At 47.9% G+C, this 20,326-nt stretch overlaps 1 protein-coding gene across 3 annotated transcripts in view; it reads right to left on the reverse strand.

Moving 5' to 3' along the window:
• The window catches only part of LOC146863805 (phospholipid-transporting ATPase ID-like), a 696,782-nt gene that overhangs the window by 10,518 nt on the left and 665,938 nt on the right, over positions 1-20,326 (reverse strand). For all 3 annotated transcript variants that reach the window (XM_085628123.1, XM_085628125.1, XM_085628124.1), the window contains exons 25-26: positions 19,834-20,079; positions 18,263-18,401 (exon numbers count right to left, since the gene is read on the reverse strand). In XM_085628123.1, the coding sequence (XP_085484249.1) occupies positions 18,263-18,401; positions 19,834-20,079 (385 nt within the window). The remainder of the gene's footprint in view (positions 1-18,262; positions 18,402-19,833; positions 20,080-20,326) is intronic.

A 20,326-nucleotide genomic window follows, 5' to 3' on the forward strand; every position in this document is an offset into this window, starting at 1 on the left:
CCTACAAATTAGATGCACAAAACATTCCATATGCTCAAATTCCTGGAGTGGGGGACAGAGTAATACTAAATATGGATCGTAGGCAAGGGTTAATACTAGCTGCACACGAGGGTTTGGGCTCTGCGCACACAGGTGTTACAGCGACCATTTCTTTACTGAAACAGCACAATTGGTGGCCAGGGTTTTCTGAGCAAACTAAAGACTATGTCTTGAAATGCGACATCTGCCAGCAGATGAAAGGCTCCACCGTTTCACGCCCGGCACAGACACCATTACTAAAGTCAGACAAACCTCTTGCATGTGTGTACTTGGACCACTGCGGCCCCTTACAAACGGATGGGCCTACAAGTACATCATGGTTGCAGTAGATTCCTGCTCGAGATTCCTATGGGTTTGGCCTCAGCGTTCTGCTAACGATCTCCGTATTATCCTGAGAGAAATTCTGTTGTGGAGAGAAAAAACCGGACTTAAAGCAATCTTTAACAGCAAGGGTATTAGGCAAGGGTGGTAGTTGGGTCACACACCTGTATGGGGTTCAGCGGGCATTAAATAACCAGCTAAGAAGCTCACTAGGGGGAGTACCTGATCTTGATTGTGAAGGCGCAGTGGCAGATGAAAAACCATTTGACATCCATGAAAGTTTGGCTGTTTTACAGGATCTGAAAGATTCCAGGACAAAATAAAGCAATGTCCCTCTAAAGCAGACCGCCACTGAAGAAGTCAAGGTAGTCACGGCAAGACCACCTGTCTGGATCCCAAAAGTCGGGGATTTTGGTCAGAGAGAAAATTGCGGATAAATAGGAATTTGGACCTTCCTGCAGAAAACCTGTACCAGTCCTTGCAGTGCACGGAACAAGAACTGTACTGCTTCCGCTTCTTGCTGGATAAAAGGAGAAAAGATTTGTCTCAATTGACTTAATCAAACCACACTATGTGGCCGATACTAAACAGTAGGCTTAGTGGGCTCCGATGTAGCAGATGTCCTCCTCTAACTACAATCCAAGAAGTTCAAACAGAAAGACTCATCATGTTTGAAGAGCCACCTGTAAGGAATGAAGGAATAAGCAACAATGCTATGGAACTTGAACCAAACATTTATTATTTATTTATTTATTTTTGCGTTTTATAGAGCGCAAACTTGACCCGTTAGGGTATCAGAGCGCTTTACAGGAATCAGCGGCAGTATACAAAAGACTTGGAGAGGGATGGGGGGCTGGAAACAAAGGCATAAAAAGAGACAAAGTACAATTACATTTACAGTTCACGAGGAAACGAGGGTCCCAAAGTCAATGGTGGGAAGCCCAGATGTGGAGAAGTGTGGCTCAATGGTTAGAGCGGCAGACCTCGATGCAGAGCACTGGTCCGGGACCAGGGTTTGATTCCCGTCGCGGCAGGGTCTCGGGCTATAAATTCCGCGGACCGGATATTCTCGCCTCAGTGCCTATTCTAATCATGGGTCCCACGCTGCAACTCTGGGCAATAGCTTGCTTAATCTCCACAACGGCCCCAACAGCGCTGGTATGCCTGGCTTCACCCTGGGGATGCCCAGTAGTGGACATTTCACAGGGAAAAAGCCAGGAAGGGTTCCCTAGCGGTATGAGTACAGCGCCGGGAAACCCCGAACCGGGGTAGCTGTGCGCTATATAAGTACAAGCACATTTACATTTACATGTGCCAGGAGGATAGCGCCTGTGTACTCCCGGGGATGCATCTCTGGGTGAAATAACAGGCAGAGATTAGGCAAGGAATTTGCCCATTAGGAAGGTTTTGGTATCTTTTTTTAAGCGAGCCAGCGACGGGATTCTTCTGATGGCGGGCGGGAGTGAGTTCCATATTCTTGGTGCAGTCCCAGAGAAGGCCCAATTTTCGTTTTCCTAAAACGTGCAGGTTGGAGCAGGAGGTCTCTGGAGGACCATGAGTTTCTGGTCCCTCCCGATAACAAGAGTTTCTGGGCAAGATATGCAGGGGAGTTTGTGTATAATGCCTTGTCCATGATACATGCCATTTTGAGTTTGATTCTGGCCTGCAGAGGAAGCCAGTTCAGTGCTTTCAGATGTGGTGAGATATGGTCGAACTTCCTTGAGCCTGTTAGAAACCTGGCGGCCACGTTGAGGCAGACTTTTAAAGGTGCCAGCGAGATCTTGGGTAAGCCCGAGAGGGTAGAGCAGCCATATTCCAGACTAGTGCCTGGACTGCCATTTTCAGGTCGGGAGTGTCGAGGAAGGGTTTCAGTTTCCTTAGATAGCTCAGGTGGAATCTGGCTGATTTAGCCATCAAGTTGATGCTTCAACATTCAACATCAAAATCAGAATAATTCACATCTTGCAATTAGACCTAATACAGACATTTACATCAACTTGCATCATCGAGAGGAAAATGACATTTTAACTAACCCAGATGCAATTCCAGCAATTGATCGAACAGCTTCTGGCTATTTCATGAACTTTGATACGTTTTCACTGGATCCAAGCGAGCCAGAAACGACGCCAGCCAAAACACAGTTCAAGCTAGAAATAAAGAACTTTATTCTTTTTCCTCAAAAGACATACCTGGTATCACCTTGGATTGAACTCTGGGTAATTTCTGAGATAATGTTTTTTCTTTTATGGCTAGGCTTAGTATTGACTTTTAGTATGCTTATTAATGGATATTATCTTCAACAAGATTCCACAGCCCAAAAGGTCAACGTCATCCTGAAGCCACACACTTCGTCACATCGTGAACAGAGAGACTTGTCATCAGTGAACATCACAGCTGTTCCTATCCCGGATAGTATAGTTTGGGACAAGGTTGATTTCAACCTTGTCCCAAACCGAACTTTTAAAAACTAATCATGTCTTTAAAATCTCATTAAGTGATTTCATTACCGCCGGTACATTTTCTGATGATTGGGACACTGAGACAGTTAATAACATGTTATCTGATTTAGAGAAAACTACTGCATTTTCTAACAATGCAATGTAAGGTGGTTCATCAGATTATGATAAATTGTACTGCTATCAACATTATGGCCATTATTTCCTACACAAGTCCATTTCACCTAGGAATGTATTTGAGTACCATCAGTGAGATCATTGCCCAACACCACCCAAGTGTAGCTCACAAACATTTGCACAAACATTTGCATACTTTTCAGAGTTTAACATCACAGATCCAGCCGCATTTAATTATAAGGTTGCACCAGAATCAGCATTGAAAATTATGCTAACAAACACTAAACAGATTTACTCTGCTTCCTTTTTGGCCCAATTGTCTGAACAGGATTTCGACCTATGGCTAGACGAAATTGACACAAAATCGATTTAGGTTTAAAGGACTGGCAAGTCCAGGGTACAGAGGCACTACTTAGAGCTTGCCTCATTCCACAGCAGATAATCTTTCTAAATGACACTGTGCAACAAACATCCTGTTTAGGAATAGCCAAGATGAAGGAACTGAACACTCCAAAGTTTCGAACACCAAAGAATGGTGGGCAACATTCTTCTGAAAGGGAAGGGGCAACACTTGATGACATACTGAAGTACAATAGAACAGATCCCAACTGGAAGGATTAGGGTGGTTTGGCCCTTAGACACAAACACGTGTCATAAAAGGTTCCTGCACATCACCGAGGGATTCAACATGCATAGGCCAGACCCACGTTATGTACAGAGAGAACATCCAGGGGTAGTAACATCGTATAGTGTTGGGAAGTTGTGCCTACAATGGCTAGAGACCTCAACACTTGCAGAAGTGAAACAACACTTAACTTTACTCACACAAGACATGGATCTTAGGGACTTTTTACTAGGACCTAGGAAACAACGTCAAAAACGTTTCATATATGCAGGCATTTATGCTGCCTATAATGAAATCGGGAAGATTTCCCAACAAGAAGCCGCAGAGAGAATACGGGAAATAGAACGTATTAACTTAGAAAAAGCTTATGCTGTGGTGGATAATGGGTTAACAACTTTGACCTCCAGAGTATATTCATTGGGCAACATTGTATCTTCTGCTATTGACATACTGGAACAGGATTTAGCCATATTACAACACGGCCAATCTCAGTTAAGTTCTATTATGTTATTGAGCTGGACGCTACAATCCTTGCGTTCTGGCCTTGTGCCTTGGCGTTTTTTAAACAGTACATCTCTGTTTTCAGAATACAATCTAACTGATACACAGATTGAAATGGCACAAAGGGGAGCTAAATATACAATGCTGCAAATTGAAAAACTAAACAGACTACCTTTTACAGTAGCTGAATTACCATCAACTGAGTGGCTAATCCATGGCCAAATCACTCTCCCGGTCACTACATTTCAGTTTCACTATTGCCTTGAGCAAAGGCAGGCAGGCACATATGATAGGCTGGGTAAAGAACACATCAGGAAATCCTTGGATTTACCATATAAGTTCCGATGCTGGAGTGGGGATTGAGAAGTATTTCTTAGTGGTACCACCTGCAAGAACGCTTTAAGCGGTTCTCTCATATGCCAAGATATTGTTTTGCATGGAGCTTGTAATGGTTCAGTTTCGAATCTGTCTTGCCACATGAAAGGAACACTAGCTGCCGTGACAACGCCAGTGTTCGAATTACTTTCAAATGGGAGTTACTTGATGCTGAACGATCAAGGTTGTTGTGGCATGCTTCCAGGCGTTGCATATCTGGTCACAGTGAACACCAGGGATACTTGCTGTATGCAAGTATTGTTTCCTCCGACAAATACAGCCAGGGAGGCGCTAGTATGGCCTTCACTGCATGTTTCGCTGATACAGTTTGATACTTTGAGCAGAATGAAAGCCATGCTTTTACAGCAAACCGTGCCGCTGACCTCAGCTCGGGAAACCTTTGAACTTCAGGTTGCAAAGACTCGAATGAGATACAGGCAGTAATTCGAACTAATTGCCCCCTACATTTCATAGAAATGGCGGGTCGTATCTTTAACATGTCTGATACGAATGGCATTATTCACTTATTTAAGACCATAAGGTCCAGATTCCTTAGCACATTTCAGACTATCCTCGGAGTTATCTCTAACTTCATACACTCTGTGTTTGGAAGCATGTTCGGGGGTCTACCTTTGATCATGCTCGCTGTAGCTGGAATCCTGATTATCGTCTACCTGCTGCACAATGGACAAACCATCTGCCAGCGAGATTGCGAAAGTTCTCCTGGAAAGACATTACCGTGAGCGCATGATACAGCATCTCGGTGCACCTCGCCTAAGGGAACTAAGTGCTTCTTGGTTCTTATCCTGCAGACCAGTCTGTGAGGACTGCATCATACCTGTCTTCCGATGCCTGTTTTGCAGAAGCGAATGCGAGTTGGACATCTGTCTGACCCCTCTGACGGAGACGCAAGCGGACTTAGACTCCAGGCTGGAGCCCTTGTGGTCCCATGCTCGACTTTGTCCCCAGCGTGTTCCCATCTTGACGCGTGCCTTCCTTGAGGAGCCGCAGGTGCCTTTCACGACGGAATTACATTTCAGCTCCAGCATTGACACAGAGTTTTCCAATACGGTAACGGAAGCGTACACACCGGCTACTGGACAGGAGGAGTTACATCTATGCACACTTGACGTGCTATGCGAGGTACTTCAATGTGTGACCCCTGCTGTAGTAGGCAGTGATAATGTTATGTCTTCCAGCCAGGACTTCTAATCTGAATCTGTCTCACCGTGTGCTGGGGACAACTATGGAACTTTTTCCTTCCCATTCTATTTTCAAAATAACTTTTGCAAATTGACTCTTTCCGAAGCATGGCCTTCTACAAACACTTACAGTAGTTCAACTTGTGTGATCATACTCATTTAGAACTGTGATTTGCAGACTTTTACATCATTTTGCAAACATTACCAAGAGAACATTTTATTTCATTGTTTTTTAAAACTCTTTTTGAGTGACTTTTTAACGTTTTTAGAAACCTTTTAAATGACTGCTTGATAGTTATATGCACTGATACTGTTATTCCTGTGTGTTTCAAGTAAGGTGGTACACTTCACCTCTCCAGTCGACGCAGAAGGTTTAATCCCCAATGTCATCCTCATACTGAACAATGAGTAACACACGTACATAGACTGTATAAATACAGCGCCTCTTGCTATCAGAAAGCAGGAGGAACCTGAGACTTCGAGGCCGACACACTGACCAGAGACGTTGCAGCTCCGGCATGCCATCGCTCCAGCTGACAGTGGTCTGACGATCCCTTGCGGGGTGTCCAGCTCAAGTCCAGGATGAAGTCCCACACTTTCACTATTCAGGTAATGGGGTTCGACTAAAAGCCTAGTGGGATTCTTGGCTCTTGGGACTCTTAGAATCTTAGGCTTAGGCTCTATAGCACCTACTCACATACTATGTGCACTTAGGTACATCTAGTCAGGCATCTTAGGAGTACGCACTTTATTTTATAAATGCATTCTATATTCATGTATCTGTTCATGACTATTACACAATGGTAGAACAATACTATTTATTTTTATTCACTGTAGTGCTGGTTCTATTTCTCTGCTACTGTATTACAGTTATAGCAGCGCATATATTTTACATGAGAAGAACAACGGTACAATAAACTCTTATTGTGAAAACGCCCGACTGTTTCTTCTGTGTATCTCTCTGAGAGCAAAACAAGCATGCACAAGTGACTGGGTGAAAAGCAATATATTGTTTCCACGAGTCTGAGGTTATTGTGTTCTGAGGTTGCTAAAAACTAATCTCTCTGATATCAGAAGCATCTAGTGGCAATGCAAGCTAGCTAATGCAAACCACAGGCTAACATATGCGGCTGGGGTGTACGGAGTTAGTCTGCCACCAGTCCCACAGTATATGTTATCCGTAAACACCGTAGGTCCTGCATGACAGGGTACTATTGGGACTACACTACAATATGTAAACAATGCATAATGCAACAAGTCAAAATTATGACCAGCCTTTGAAACACATATTATGTGCAAATAACACATTCTATATATAGACATGTTCATATATTTACCACTCTGAACCAAACAGAAGAGGAAAACCCCAAAACAACTGTATTTCCTTCCTTCAAAGAAGCCTTAAAAATAATGAGCTAGTGTTACATGCTATTGGTATAAGATATATGTTAGACCTGTCAGCCCTTTGGGTGGTCCCTCCTCATCATTATTTATTTTGTCCCACTTTCGCCTCAAACCCTGTTTGATCTTTTCCTTTTTGGGAACCACCAGATTTTTTTTAGTGTTGCTACAGATTCAGGGAGCCATTTTAGCTACCCCTGAAACTTCTGTCTGAGGGCCTGAAGCACAAAATGGTGGCCTCCTGTGACATCACCAGCATCCACTGGAACCTACCAGCACCTTCCAGAACCTTCCAGGAGATTCCAGAACTGTGTGACAGTTGGAAACCGTTTAGAATGTTGGGAGGATAAGAGAGGCAGTTGGCAGTTGGAGCTGGCAGTTGGCACCTGACTGGTGAAGAGAGAGGAGCACAACAGTGAAGGAGGAAGGAGTGAAGCAGCAGGGGTGGAAACTTGTGCCTGGAGTGGGGTCCATAAACCCACCCTTGATACTTGTCCCTACTGATGGATCCCAGCCTATAGCCCTGTGTGGGAAGAAGTCAGAAGAAAACCTTCCTAAGGACCTGGACAGCAGGAACAGGCCTTAGAACCAAGAAAACAGCAAGATTCTGACCTGAGAACTGGTTTCCCTGGAGCCTGGCGTCGAGTAGCCGAAGACCTGGAGCCCGAGGTGGAGAAGCGGCGCTGACTGAGGTAGCAGACGTCGTACCCGGAGCCGCCTGAGGTCGTAAGAGGGCGCCGGCGGAGGTCGAGAGGAATACCAAGGGTCGAGAAGGAGGTGAACCGAGGTCGAGTGAGCGGCGTCATCGGAAGGGTGAAGTCCGCCCTCCGGAGTCGTCGGAGACCGAGGTAGAGGAGCACCGGAGGTCGGGAGTGAGGATCGCACTCCGGAGTCGCCCGGAACCTGTGAAGAGGAGCACCGGAGGTCGGGGGTGAGGATCGCACCCCGGAGTCGCCGGAAGTCGACAGCGAGGCCAGGCCGGCCGACGTCATCGGAGCCGAGAGCGTCATCGGACCGGAGCCGCCCGAAGTCGACATCGTGAAGAGACTGCCCGACGCCATCGAATCGGAGGTCGAGATCGAACCGAGGCCACCGACATCGGACCGGAACCGCCTACCGGCGTCGACAAAGAACTGACACTGTGCCGAGGCCGCCGAGACCGAACCGGAACCGCCTCACGGCGTCGACACGACTCCAGCGGCGTCGGAGCATCAGAAAAGGGCAGTAAGTGGAGTAGAGGGCGCCTAAGGCCCTGTGGAGACCTGAGAGACTACTCTGAGGGGCTAGGGAGGTGCTGAAACCCACCTGACTGTGCCTGGGGTGAACTGGGACTAACCTAGAGAGGTTGTGTGGAGAGGGAAGCCAGGGCATTGGAATTTTCCCCCATTTTGATCTACCTCAGTTTAGGCCTCAGCCTTTGCCTCAGCCAGGGAGTAGCCCCCCTCAAGCCGTCCACACCCTACAAGCTGTGCCTGGGCCAAATCAGCCCTTAAGTATTGGAGTGTCAACTGATTCATGAGTGTTACTGTATACTTCCAATTATTTATTGAGGAAACTGTATTTATTAAGTTCTTATCTATTTAATGCTGCACTGTATTTATAGGTCCACAGGACTTGTTGGTGTACAGTATTTATTGGGACAGTATTTATTGGTACAGTATTTATTACCTCAAAGTATTTAATTGTCTGTATATATTGCACTTGTATTTATGCCCTGTTATTTATGATCACCCCTATTTATTTCAGCAAACAGCAAATATTTATTTGACCTGCTCTATTTAAGAAAATGTATATACTGTGATTGTTATTTATTTTCCCAATCAGCAACTAAGAGAAGAAAGATAAAGAAAGCATATTTTCATAATTTTTACGGTGTAGAGTCGTTTTTGGAACGGATGCACGCATGGTTATTGTATGGGTATATTGTATGCTTAGCACTGCGCCTGTTTCCTGACCACTCGAGCCAAGCTACCCCGTTGTGTCGGGAAGGTCCACCACCACCCTGCGGAGTGGGAGTGGGCTGTTTCCAACATAAATTGGTGTTCAGTGGTGGGATAGAGCTGTGCCTACATATACTCAACAATAACTGTGGGTAGTCCATAGGCCTACACCGGGAGTTTTCTCACAGCGGCCTTCCAAATTGTGGGTTTTTGTTTTTTCCAAATTTACTCTGGTGGTGGGAGGAGGTATTACTAAAGGTACCCCCCTGCATTGTTACTGCACAAAACCTGTCCTCTAACCTGAGTGGGCAAGATGGAATTTGTACTGGAAGACTTAGACACGTACACTGTGGCCCAACTCAGGGAGTTTTGCCAGCGGGAGGGGGTGTACTGTCCCCCAGGAGCAAAGAAGGGTGCACTCCAAACCAGCTTAAGGGCTTGGGGGGAGGCACGCAGGGAGAGCAAGGCTGAGGAGGAAGACAGGGATGGAGAGCCTGACCCCGAGGGGGCTGAGATGTACCAACCTGAGGTGGGGAACCTGTCAGCAGGGCCCAGGACACTTTCTAGGGGGGGCAGCCGTGCCTCTAGTGGGGGCTTATCCAGCGTGGAGTTAGCAGATCGGAGAGAGAAAAGACAGCTCACATGGGATTTAGCAAAGCTGGAGAAGGAGAAAGAGGAACAGAGGTTGGCTCATGAGACGGAGAAAGAGAGGATGGCTCATGAGATAAGACTGAAGGAGATAGAGCTTCAGATCCTAAGAATTGGGGCACCAACTGTTCCTAATGGTGGCAGCCAAAACCAAGAGTCCACTAGGGAATCCAAACCTTACCTGCCAAAGGACATTGTAGCAAGCTATGGGGCAGGTGACGACATCGCCAAGTGGCTCGCGGCCTATGAGGTCTCATTGAGGGCCCATGGGGTTCCAGTGAAGTATTGGGGAGGGGGATTGTACAAATACATGCCTCCAGCTGGTAGGGATGCTTTATTGGCCCTCGAAGAGGAGGAGCAAACCCACTACCCCACCATGAAACTGGCGCTCATCAGGAAGTTTGGACTAACTCCGGAAAAGTACAGACAGAAGTTCAGGGGTAGTCACAAACTGGGCACACAGAATTGGGTGGACTTCCTGGACTATGCAAAGAAGGCATTGGAAGGTTGGATTCAGGGCAGTGAAGTACGGAACTACGAGGAGCTGTTTGACCTAGTATTGAAGGAACACCTACTCGAGAAATGTTTCCCTGAACTGCGGCAACACCTGGTGGATAGCAAGCTGACCAGCCCCCGGAAGCTTGCTGAGGAGGCGGACATTTGGGCTAGTACCCGGGTGTCCACAAGGGGGACTGGAGGGGATACTCAAAAGGCCGGACAGGGCGCCCCCCAGAAGAAAGAAGGAGGGGAAAAGAAAAAGGAGTTCTCCAAAGGCCCCCAAAACAACTTCCAAGGGAAGGGAACAGGATTCACCTCTAAGGCTAACCCACCCAGAAACCCTAATCCTGGCCAGAGTCAGCAGCCAAGGGTTGTCCATTGCTATGAGTGCGGTGGCGTTGGACACTATAAAGGAGATCCGAAGTGTCAGAAACGATCACCCCCTCCCACTGGAGGAAAGCCCCCCGGAGTAGCTAGTGTAGTGCTCGGGGAGGAGATGCCCTTAACTAAGGGAAGGGAGTGGGCGGGTGTCACTTTAGTGTCCCTGGGAGAACGGGAGATGGTTCCTAAGATCCAGGTGCCCGCAAATACTGCAAAGTATGGGCAGTGGATCACCATCAATGGCCAAAGAGGGGAGGCTCTGAGAGACACAGGAGCCAGTATGACTATGGTACGTAGCCAACTGGTGTCTCCAGAGCAAGTCATTCCCGATGTACTCCACCCAGCCGCGATGGCTGACGGCAGAACCGGCCACTATCCCGTGGCTGAGGTTCCCTTTGAATGGGGGGGGGTTGCAGGTTCACTTCGAGTTGCCGTAAGCCCTGCCGTGCCAGTCGATTGTCTGCTGGGCAATGACATGGAGCACAACGCTTGGAAGGAGGTGGAATACCGGACTCATACCGAGATGCTGGGTACACCTGACTGGGCTTGTGTGAGCACAAGGCCTGCGACTACCCGAAGAGGGAGTTCATTCCGGCTGGAGCCTGGAACAAAGGCCCAGCCAGCTGCCAGTCAAGGGAAGAACCGAGGACAGGAGGAGCCTGCCTCGGCGTCTCCACCCCGTAGGACGGATAGGCCACCGGAGGTGGTGGACCAGGAGTCTGCGGAGGGGGACGTTACCAACCTGGAGGACTTACCCATCCCGGCCGAGTGGCACGTGGAGGGAGGCCCGTCCAGGGAGGAATTCTGCCAGGGCCAGAGGGAGTGCCCTACCCTTGAGGGGCTGAGGCGACAGGCCGAAGCCCAGGCAGCAGGGAACGTTGAAGGGAACTACAGTGTTTACTGGGAGGATGGCCTCCTCTACAGTGAACCCAAGGCACCCCTACATGGATCGTCACGAGCCTTGGTAGTCCCTCAACGTTTTCGAGCCTTCCTGTTAGAGTTGGCTCACGAGATCCCCTTGGCAGGACACCTGGGGCAAGACAAGACCTTCGCCCGTCTTGTCCCACACTTTTATTGGCCTCAGATGAAAGTGTCGTCCGATACCTACTGCCGGACATGTGTGTCTTGCCAAGCCAGTGGGAAAACAGGGGTGAAGCTGAAAGCTCCCCTGGAACCACTTCCTGTCGTTAGCACCCCCTTTGAAAGGGTGGGCATCGACATTGTGGGTCCGTTAGATCCACCAACTACAGCTGGTCACAGGTTTATCCTGGTTCTGGTGGATCATGCCACACGGTACCCAGAGGCAATACCTCTGAGGACCATAACAGCACCTGTTGTGGCTAGGGCCCTGATGGGAATCTTTACCCGAGTGGGTTTTCCCAAGGAAGTTGTGTCCGACAGGGGGACCAACTTCATGTCAGCGTATATGCGGGCAATGTGGAAGGAGTGTGGAGTGACATACCGGTTCACCACTCCTTACCACCCCCAGACAAATGGTCTGGTGGAGAGGTTTAATAAAACCTTGAAGGGCATGATCAGAAGTCTGCCTGAAAGCCTGCGGAGGAAATGGGACGTCCTCCTACCCTGTTTGCTCTTTTCTTACAGGGAAGTGCCACAGAAGGGAGTGGGCTTCAGCCCCTTCGAGCTTCTGTATGGGCACCCTGTACGCGGACCTCTTAACCTGGTGAGAGACGGATGGGAAAGAACTCCCAGAAAGCTTCCCCAGGATGTGGTGAGCTACATGCTGGCCTTCCGGAGCCAAATGGCTAAGTTGTGGAAGCAAGCTTCTGACAACTTGGAAGCCAGCCAAGCAGTAATGAAGGCGTGGTATGACCACAACGCTCACCCGGTGGAGTTGGAGCCTGGCCAGAAGGTGTGGGTGATCGAACCAGGAGAGCTTAGTGCCCTCCAGGATCGCTGGTCAGGACCCTTTGAGGTGTTGGAGAAGAAGGGTAAGGCTACCTACTTGGTGGACCTGAAGACCCCTCGTCAGCCCCTGCGGGTGCTGCATGCCAACCGCCTCAAACCCCACCACGAGAGGCCCGAAGTCATCTTGATGATGGTGACTGACGGAGGAGAGGACGTGGAAAGCGAGCCTCTCCCTGATCTATTTGCGTCTCAGGAAAAGGATGGGTCGGTGGAGGGAGTGATTCTCTCCCCATCTCTAACTCCTGAACAGCAGGAGGACTGTCGCCAGGTCCTGGGGCAGTACTCTTCGTTGTTCTCCCTTGTCCCGGGTAGGACTCACCTGTGCGTCCATGACGTGGACACAGGAGACAGCCCACCTGTGAAGTCCAAGATCTACCGGATGTCAGACAAGGTGAAGGCCAGCATTCATAGTGAAGTCACTAAGATGCTGGAGCTAGGAGTGATTGAACCTTCTAGCAGCCCCTGGTCCAGTCCGGTGGTGCTAGTACCGAAAGCTGCACCACCGGGTGCCCAACCAGAACTGAGGTTCTGTGTGGACTACCGGGGACTGAATTCAGTGACAAAGACTGATGCACATCCGATCCCTAGGGCGGATGAATTGATTGACCGGCTGGGAGCTGCCCAATATCTAAGTACCTTTGACCTTACTTCAGGGTACTGGCAGATCTCGTTGACTGATGGAGCAAGGGAAAGGTCAGCCTTCTCCACGCCCAATGGCCACTACCAGTTCTGTGTGATGCCCTTTGGGCTCAAGAACGCACCTGCCACGTTTCAGCGCCTGGTAAACCAGATCCTCACCGGAATGGAGAGTTTCTCTGATGCTTATCTGGATGACATAGCCGTCTTCAGTAACAGCTGGGAGGATCACTTGCGTCACCTGCAAGCTGTTCTCCAGGCCCTGAGACAAGCTGGATTGACGATCAAGGCCAGCAAGTGCCAGATCGGGCAGGGGTCGGTAGTGTACCTTGGACACTTGGTGGGTAGGGGAACGGTGCAGCCCCTCCAGGCGAAGATCGAGGCCATCATGGCCTGGGAACCCCCCAAGACCCAGACTGAGGTCCGAGCATTTTTGGGCCTCACGGGATACTATCGCCGCTTCGTGAAGGGGTACGGTACCATCGTAGCCCCTCTCACGGAGCTCACGTCCAAGAAACAACCTCGACGGGTAGTCTGGACGGAGGCTTGTCAGCAAGCCTTTGAGAAATTGAAGAAAGCCATGTGCGAGGCCCCGGTCTTAAGGGCCCCAGACTTTTCCAAGAAGTTCATTGTCCAGACAGATGCATCAGAACATGGCATTGGGGCAGTGTTATCGCAACTCAACGAAGAGGGCCTGGATCAACCTGTGGTCTTCCTATCCAGGAGACTACTTCCCAGGGAACAGAAGTGGAGTGCAATAGAGCGTGAAGCCTTTGCAGTGGTATGGGCTCTGAAGAAGTTGCGGCCATACCTGTTTGGCTCGCACTTCCTGGTTCAGACCGACCACAGACCCCTTCGTTGGCTGATGCAAATGAAGGGGGAGAATCCCAAGTTGTTGAGGTGGTCTATTTCCCTACAGGGGATGGACTTTCAGGTGGAACATCGGCCTGGAGTGGACCACGCCAACGCAGACGGTCTCTCAAGGTATTTCCGCCTTAGTGATGAGAACTCCCAAGGGGTTGGGTAGCTCTCCCCACTTTCAGCTGGGGGGGGCGCGTGTTAGACCTGTCAGCCCTTTGGGTGGTCCCTCCTCATCATTATTTATTTTGTCCCACTTTCGCCTCAAACCCTGTTTGATCTTTTCCTTTTTGGGAACCACCAGATTTTTTTTAGTGTTGCTACAGATTCAGGGAGCCATTTTAGCTACCCCTGAAACTTCTGTCTGAGGGCCTGAAGCACAAAATGGTGGCCTCCTGTGACATCACCAGCATACACTGGAACCTACCAGCACCTTCCAGAACCTTCCAGGAGATTCCAGAACTGTGTGACAGTTGGAAACCGTTTAGAATGTTGGGAGGATAAGAGAGGCAGTTGGCAGTTGGAGCTGGCAGTTGGCACCTGACTGGTGAAGAGAGAGGAGCACAACAGTGAAGGAGGAAGGAGTGAAGCAGCAGGGGTGGAAACTTGTGCCTGGAGTGGGGTCCATAAACCCACCCTTGATACTTGTCCCTACTGATGGATCCCAGCCTATAGCCCTGTGTGGGAAGAAGTCAGAAGAAAACCTTCCTAAGGACCTGGACAGCAGGAACAGGCCTTAGAACCAAGAAAACAGCAAGATTCTGACCTGAGAACTGGTTTCCCTGGAGCCTGGCGTCGAGTAGCCGAAGACCTGGAGCCCGAGGTGGAGAAGCGGCGCTGACTGAGGTAGCAGACGTCGTACCCGGAGCCGCCTGAGGTCGTAAGAGGGCGCCGGCGGAGGTCGAGAGGAATACCAAGGGTCGAGAAGGAGGTGAACCGAGGTCGAGTGAGCGGCGTCATCGGAAGGGTGAAGTCCGCCCTCCGGAGTCGTCGGAGACCGAGGTAGAGGAGCACCGGAGGTCGGGAGTGAGGATCGCACTCCGGAGTCGCCCGGAACCTGTGAAGAGGAGCACCGGAGGTCGGGGGTGAGGATCGCACCCCGGAGTCGCCGGAAGTCGACAGCGAGGCCAGGCCGGCCGACGTCATCGGAGCCGAGAGCGTCATCGGACCGGAGCCGCCCGAAGTCGACATCGTGAAGAGACTGCCCGACGCCATCGAATCGGAGGTCGAGATCGAACCGAGGCCACCGACATCGGACCGGAACCGCCTACCGGCGTCGACAAAGAACTGACACTGTGCCGAGGCCGCCGAGACCGAACCGGAACCGCCTCACGGCGTCGACACGACTCCAGCGGCGTCGGAGCATCAGAAAAGGGCAGTAAGTGGAGTAGAGGGCGCCTAAGGCCCTGTGGAGACCTGAGAGACTACTCTGAGGGGCTAGGGAGGTGCTGAAACCCACCTGACTGTGCCTGGGGTGAACTGGGACTAACCTAGAGAGGTTGTGTGGAGAGGGAAGCCAGGGCATTGGAATTTTCCCCCATTTTGATCTACCTCAGTTTAGGCCTCAGCCTTTGCCTCAGCCAGGGAGTAGCCCCCCTCAAGCCGTCCACACCCTACAAGCTGTGCCTGGGCCAAATCAGCCCTTAAGTATTGGAGTGTCAACTGATTCATGAGTGTTACTGTATACTTCCAATTATTTATTGAGGAAACTGTATTTATTAAGTTCTTATCTATTTAATGCTGCACTGTATTTATAGGTCCACAGGACTTGTTGGTGTACAGTATTTATTGGGACAGTATTTATTGGTACAGTATTTATTACCTCAAAGTATTTAATTGTCTGTATATATTGCACTTGTATTTATGCCCTGTTATTTATGATCACCCCTATTTATTTCAGCAAACAGCAAATATTTATTTGACCTGCTCTATTTAAGAAAATGTATATACTGTGATTGTTATTTATTTTCCCAATCAGCAACTAAGAGAAGAAAGATAAAGAAAGCATATTTTCATAATTTTTACGGTGTAGAGTCGTTTTTGGAACGGATGCACGCATGGTTATTGTATGGGTATATTGTATGCTTAGCACTGCGCCTGTTTCCTGACCACTCGAGCCAAGCTACCCCGTTGTGTCGGGAAGGTCCACCACCACCCTGCGGAGTGGGAGTGGGCTGTTTCCAACAATATACATTACAATTCCACTTTATATTACTTCATTCCTGTGATTAACTAATTAGTCGAATGTGTCTTTTGTGAATCCTGCAACTTTTTGTGCATAATTCATTAAGAATATTGAAGGCAATCCAATGAACTGGGATCTCACCACATGCACTGATTATCCTTGGCAAAGCCAAATATGAGATGGAAAAGGGGAGAATGATCTCAGATGTCCATCTCTTAATGAAGAGTTAGATAACATGATGCATTTACCAACATGCACATTTGTGAAGGTGACTGTTGAGGAAGCAGTATGTTCTTTCGAAAAGAGCTCAATAATATTTGATTCAATAGTCAAGATTAAACAAATCTGTGCAATAGACATTTCTCTGATCAAGACAACATATGCCTACGAAAGATTTTTGCACTATTATGCTGTATAGAGAAGTTCAGCGTTCTAAATAAAAATCAATCTAATCTTTGGGTCTGTGACTCTATTATTCAGATTACTAATAAGTTTGTCTACTAATTGATGACTTTCCTTAGTAATGGGAAGATCCATCTCTTTACCATAGCAAACCAGAAACTATTTAAACCTTTCTTTGTCACATGCCACTGAATGACACTTAAGTTTAATTTCAAATCTCTCACTACTAGTTTAAATTTTGTTCCTACTAAATTGAGGCTGAAACTTTCCGCATTTTAAGTCTCTTCTGGAATCCAAGTGGAGAAACATCATACATGACCCCAGGACCAAACACAACATGACCAGAAGCATCACCCAAAGGAAGAGGAAACCCTTAAAATGTAATACTTAGTCAAACCTCTGTCATGAGAGCTCCACGAACAACCAAAGCTACTGGCTGTCAGAAGGCACATCAAGTCTCAACTGTATTCACAAGACCACAATACCTGGACATAAGCCTCGAATGACAAAGTGCAAGGCTTAACTGTGGGGATTTTGTACTTTACAAATGGACAAAATATACCAGAACATTCTGTACAACAACATACCAAACAAAACTTTTTTATATAGCATTCTATACTCTAACATATTATACTATGCAAACTACACTGCATATGGCACCACACTGTTCCATTTTATACCATATCATATCAGTTTAGACATTTTTCATACAAACAAATGTATGCTTGTGTCAGTGCGATGTGCCTGTGAGCCATTGTGGAGGTGCAGGATCCCCGAGTAAATATGTCTGAAGAAGGAAGTGCTGCCACATAGTAACTGACAAGGGGCAGCCATGGTACAGGCTCCTACCAAGTGTTATTGACTATGTACGCGGGAGCGCTATTGCTTGAGTAGGGGAATTGATGTTCGAGCACATGCAAGGGAATACGTGTGTGTGTCATGTGTTCTGAAGTGGTTTATGGAGTAGAGTGTGTGATGTTGTCTAAGAGGACCTGCCAAACCGGACTATGCTGCTGTTTGGTGCTCCGGCCCTGCACACCTAAAGGTAAGGGGCCGCAGATTGCGAAGTAAACAGCCAGATGTATGAGGCAATATGCATAATAACAACCAGAGAATGCCACCATCGACCTGACTGTAAGTTGTTACTCATTTGTAAAGTTAATTCCTGGTGCGAAAGAGGAAGTTGTAGGTGTACGACAAGACTGATTGAAGGAACTCTTGGTGGGCTTTTCGTGCACTCTCACACAGTCACTCAACTGTGGCTGAGGTGGTTGATGAATGTTAGCCTCAACTATCCAGGTCAGTGCTAAGATATGACTTATTTTCTTCACTCACTTCACTGGATGGTGAGAGTCACAATCAAAGGGCAAGTCCAAACACCCTCATTCATGGCCCACACAAAAAAGAGACCTTTTAATAACGTTATTGAACCTCTTAGGAAGGATGCCCTCCAGACTCACAAACAAGTCCAGTCGTAGAGTCAGAATTAAAGAATACAACCCATAAACACAGAGCTTAGTGATCCCTTGTGTGGCAGGGGAATCCCTCCAGGATAAATCCCATAGAAGAATGCATTGAACAGAAGATGTTGGTTTTCATAGATGGTTGTGGGTAGAAAACTGACCTAATCAGGGAATGGGTGTGCAGATCATGGCTTCTCTTTAGGCATCCCCTCCAAGTATGCAATAGCTTCTAAGACCTTGGGGGGATACGGAAGTTAACAGTAAGTGCACCAGTCGGATACCCACCGAGGAAGGGGAATGATGAGGTGAAGATGAGGTACATGCCGTCGCTGTACATCGTGAAGGTGATTGCGAAGTAAACAGCGAGGCTGCCCCAGATGAAGAACTGGTTCACGGCCGTCCAATATGAGGTGTCCAAACCGATCTACAGGAAGAGAAGAGCAGATAGGAAATTGAGCTGCATACAACCATCATCAACCACCCACAAAAGAGGATTCTTATGAGAATCTCTTTTGTGAGTTTCACAGGATTCTGTCCTGTGTCTGAAAAGTTTTTAAACTCTTCCTCCTAGTTTTTATGCTTCTTAGTGACTGTAGTGGACGGTGTTTACCGAAGACATCACTATTGCCATCTCTTCTTGCTACACCATTATTCAGATGTCCTAGATGCCTTGGGCTACCTAACAGTGCAAAGAGGAAAGTAGTTTAAACCGGTGATGTCATCTGGAATACCAGGCCCACAAAATGGTGCACTACAAAGACATATTTATTACATTTCCAATGATCAAAATCCAACTGCTGCTTGGAAAATACATTAATCAAACGTTATTTACACTGTATTCGTGTTTTTCTTGGTAGTCATTCCTATTGAAGCCCTATATGGGTCGCATAGTTCTGGGTCCAAGAGCTTAAAACAGGCACCAGAAGTATTTGTGTCTCTTGAAGGAATTGAGCCTATTCTAAGAAGAGTGCAAATAGTGATCAATACTGTCCACACTGCTATCAATCGTGTGCTAAAAATACACCAGCTATGCAGGGCAAATATTAATTGCACCTGTTTTTTTCATCTGTTAGTACGACATGGGCTTAAATGTCCCGGTTAGTGACATAACATCATCCAATTAGTGGTGTGCGGTATTTGGACTGGCATTACAAAATTAGTACAAATGACGGCTATCTTTCCAATTCTTGGGGGCAGATTTACTAAGAATCTACACAGTGCCGTGCAGCAAGGCACACTGCTGTGCCGTGTTCAGTGAATGGGAGGGAGCTGCAAGGAGGCCTGCGTTGCGGGGATGATGGTTTTTGTGCAGGAAAGGATACCGTCGCGCACCAACACAATTCAAAGAGGTATTGTCCTCTTTCTATGCATGAAGCAGACTGCATCACACATAAAAAGAGGAAGTAACGAGGAGAAATAAAGATATTTCTCCTTGCTCTGCCCCGCTGTGGTAGGTGCACAGATTTCACACAATTCCAGGTTTGCAAACTGTAGTAAATCTGAAATTGTGTGAAATCCATGGGTGGATGCACAGGAACGCCTATGCTCCACCCCGGAACACTTACCACTAAGAAATGTAATGCAACGTTGCACAAATCCCTGCATTGCATTACATTTCTACAAAACCATGCAAGGCCACACAAATCAAATCAAGCCTTGGTTGGCTTTGTAAATCCCAAATAAGCCTGTGCATTGTCCTGTGTCACCTTGCACAATGCAAGGGTGATGCAAAGGCTTAGTAAATATCGGCCCAGATATTTTTTTGTCTTCACACAAACCAGAGACCACTTGTTCTTGCAGAGTTGTGGTGCAGGCAGACCTGCACTTGTGTGATAATCAGACAAGTCATACAGTACCTGAACAGACACCACCAGCAGCAAGCACGTCTGAGCCACCAAGGCGAAAGACTGGTAGTCGGAGATGGCCTTTCCGTCGTCCCGCACCGTGTTGTACATGGCGCCGAAAGGGATGAAGAAGAGGATGAGGGAGTTGTAGATCCCAAGGAACATGCACTTGACAAACTCTATTTTGTTGAAGTAAATATTCTGCTGCCCGGGTTCGTAAAGCTGTGGGTACTCCATGCTCCAGCGGTCATCTACATCCTGGGGGTCATGATAACAGAGGATGAGTATCAAGAAGGGGAGGGCATGAAAGGAGGGATGGTACACTTTGCTGTCCACGCGATGACCTCAAGACATAGCATGCACTAGTGTGTACTATAAAAACTAAAAACATAGGTTTTCCAAGTATCTACAGTCAAACAATACCAGACAAAACAAAACTTCATTAAAGGGACACTGTCTGCTCTTCTGGTCATCAAGTGTCATCTCAGATGGTATCCTTAGAAGG

The sequence above is a fragment of the Triturus cristatus genome, chromosome 2_1 (genome assembly GCF_964204655.1).
Source record: "Triturus cristatus chromosome 2_1, aTriCri1.1, whole genome shotgun sequence".
NCBI classification, from domain to species: domain Eukaryota; kingdom Metazoa; phylum Chordata; class Amphibia; order Caudata; family Salamandridae; genus Triturus; species Triturus cristatus.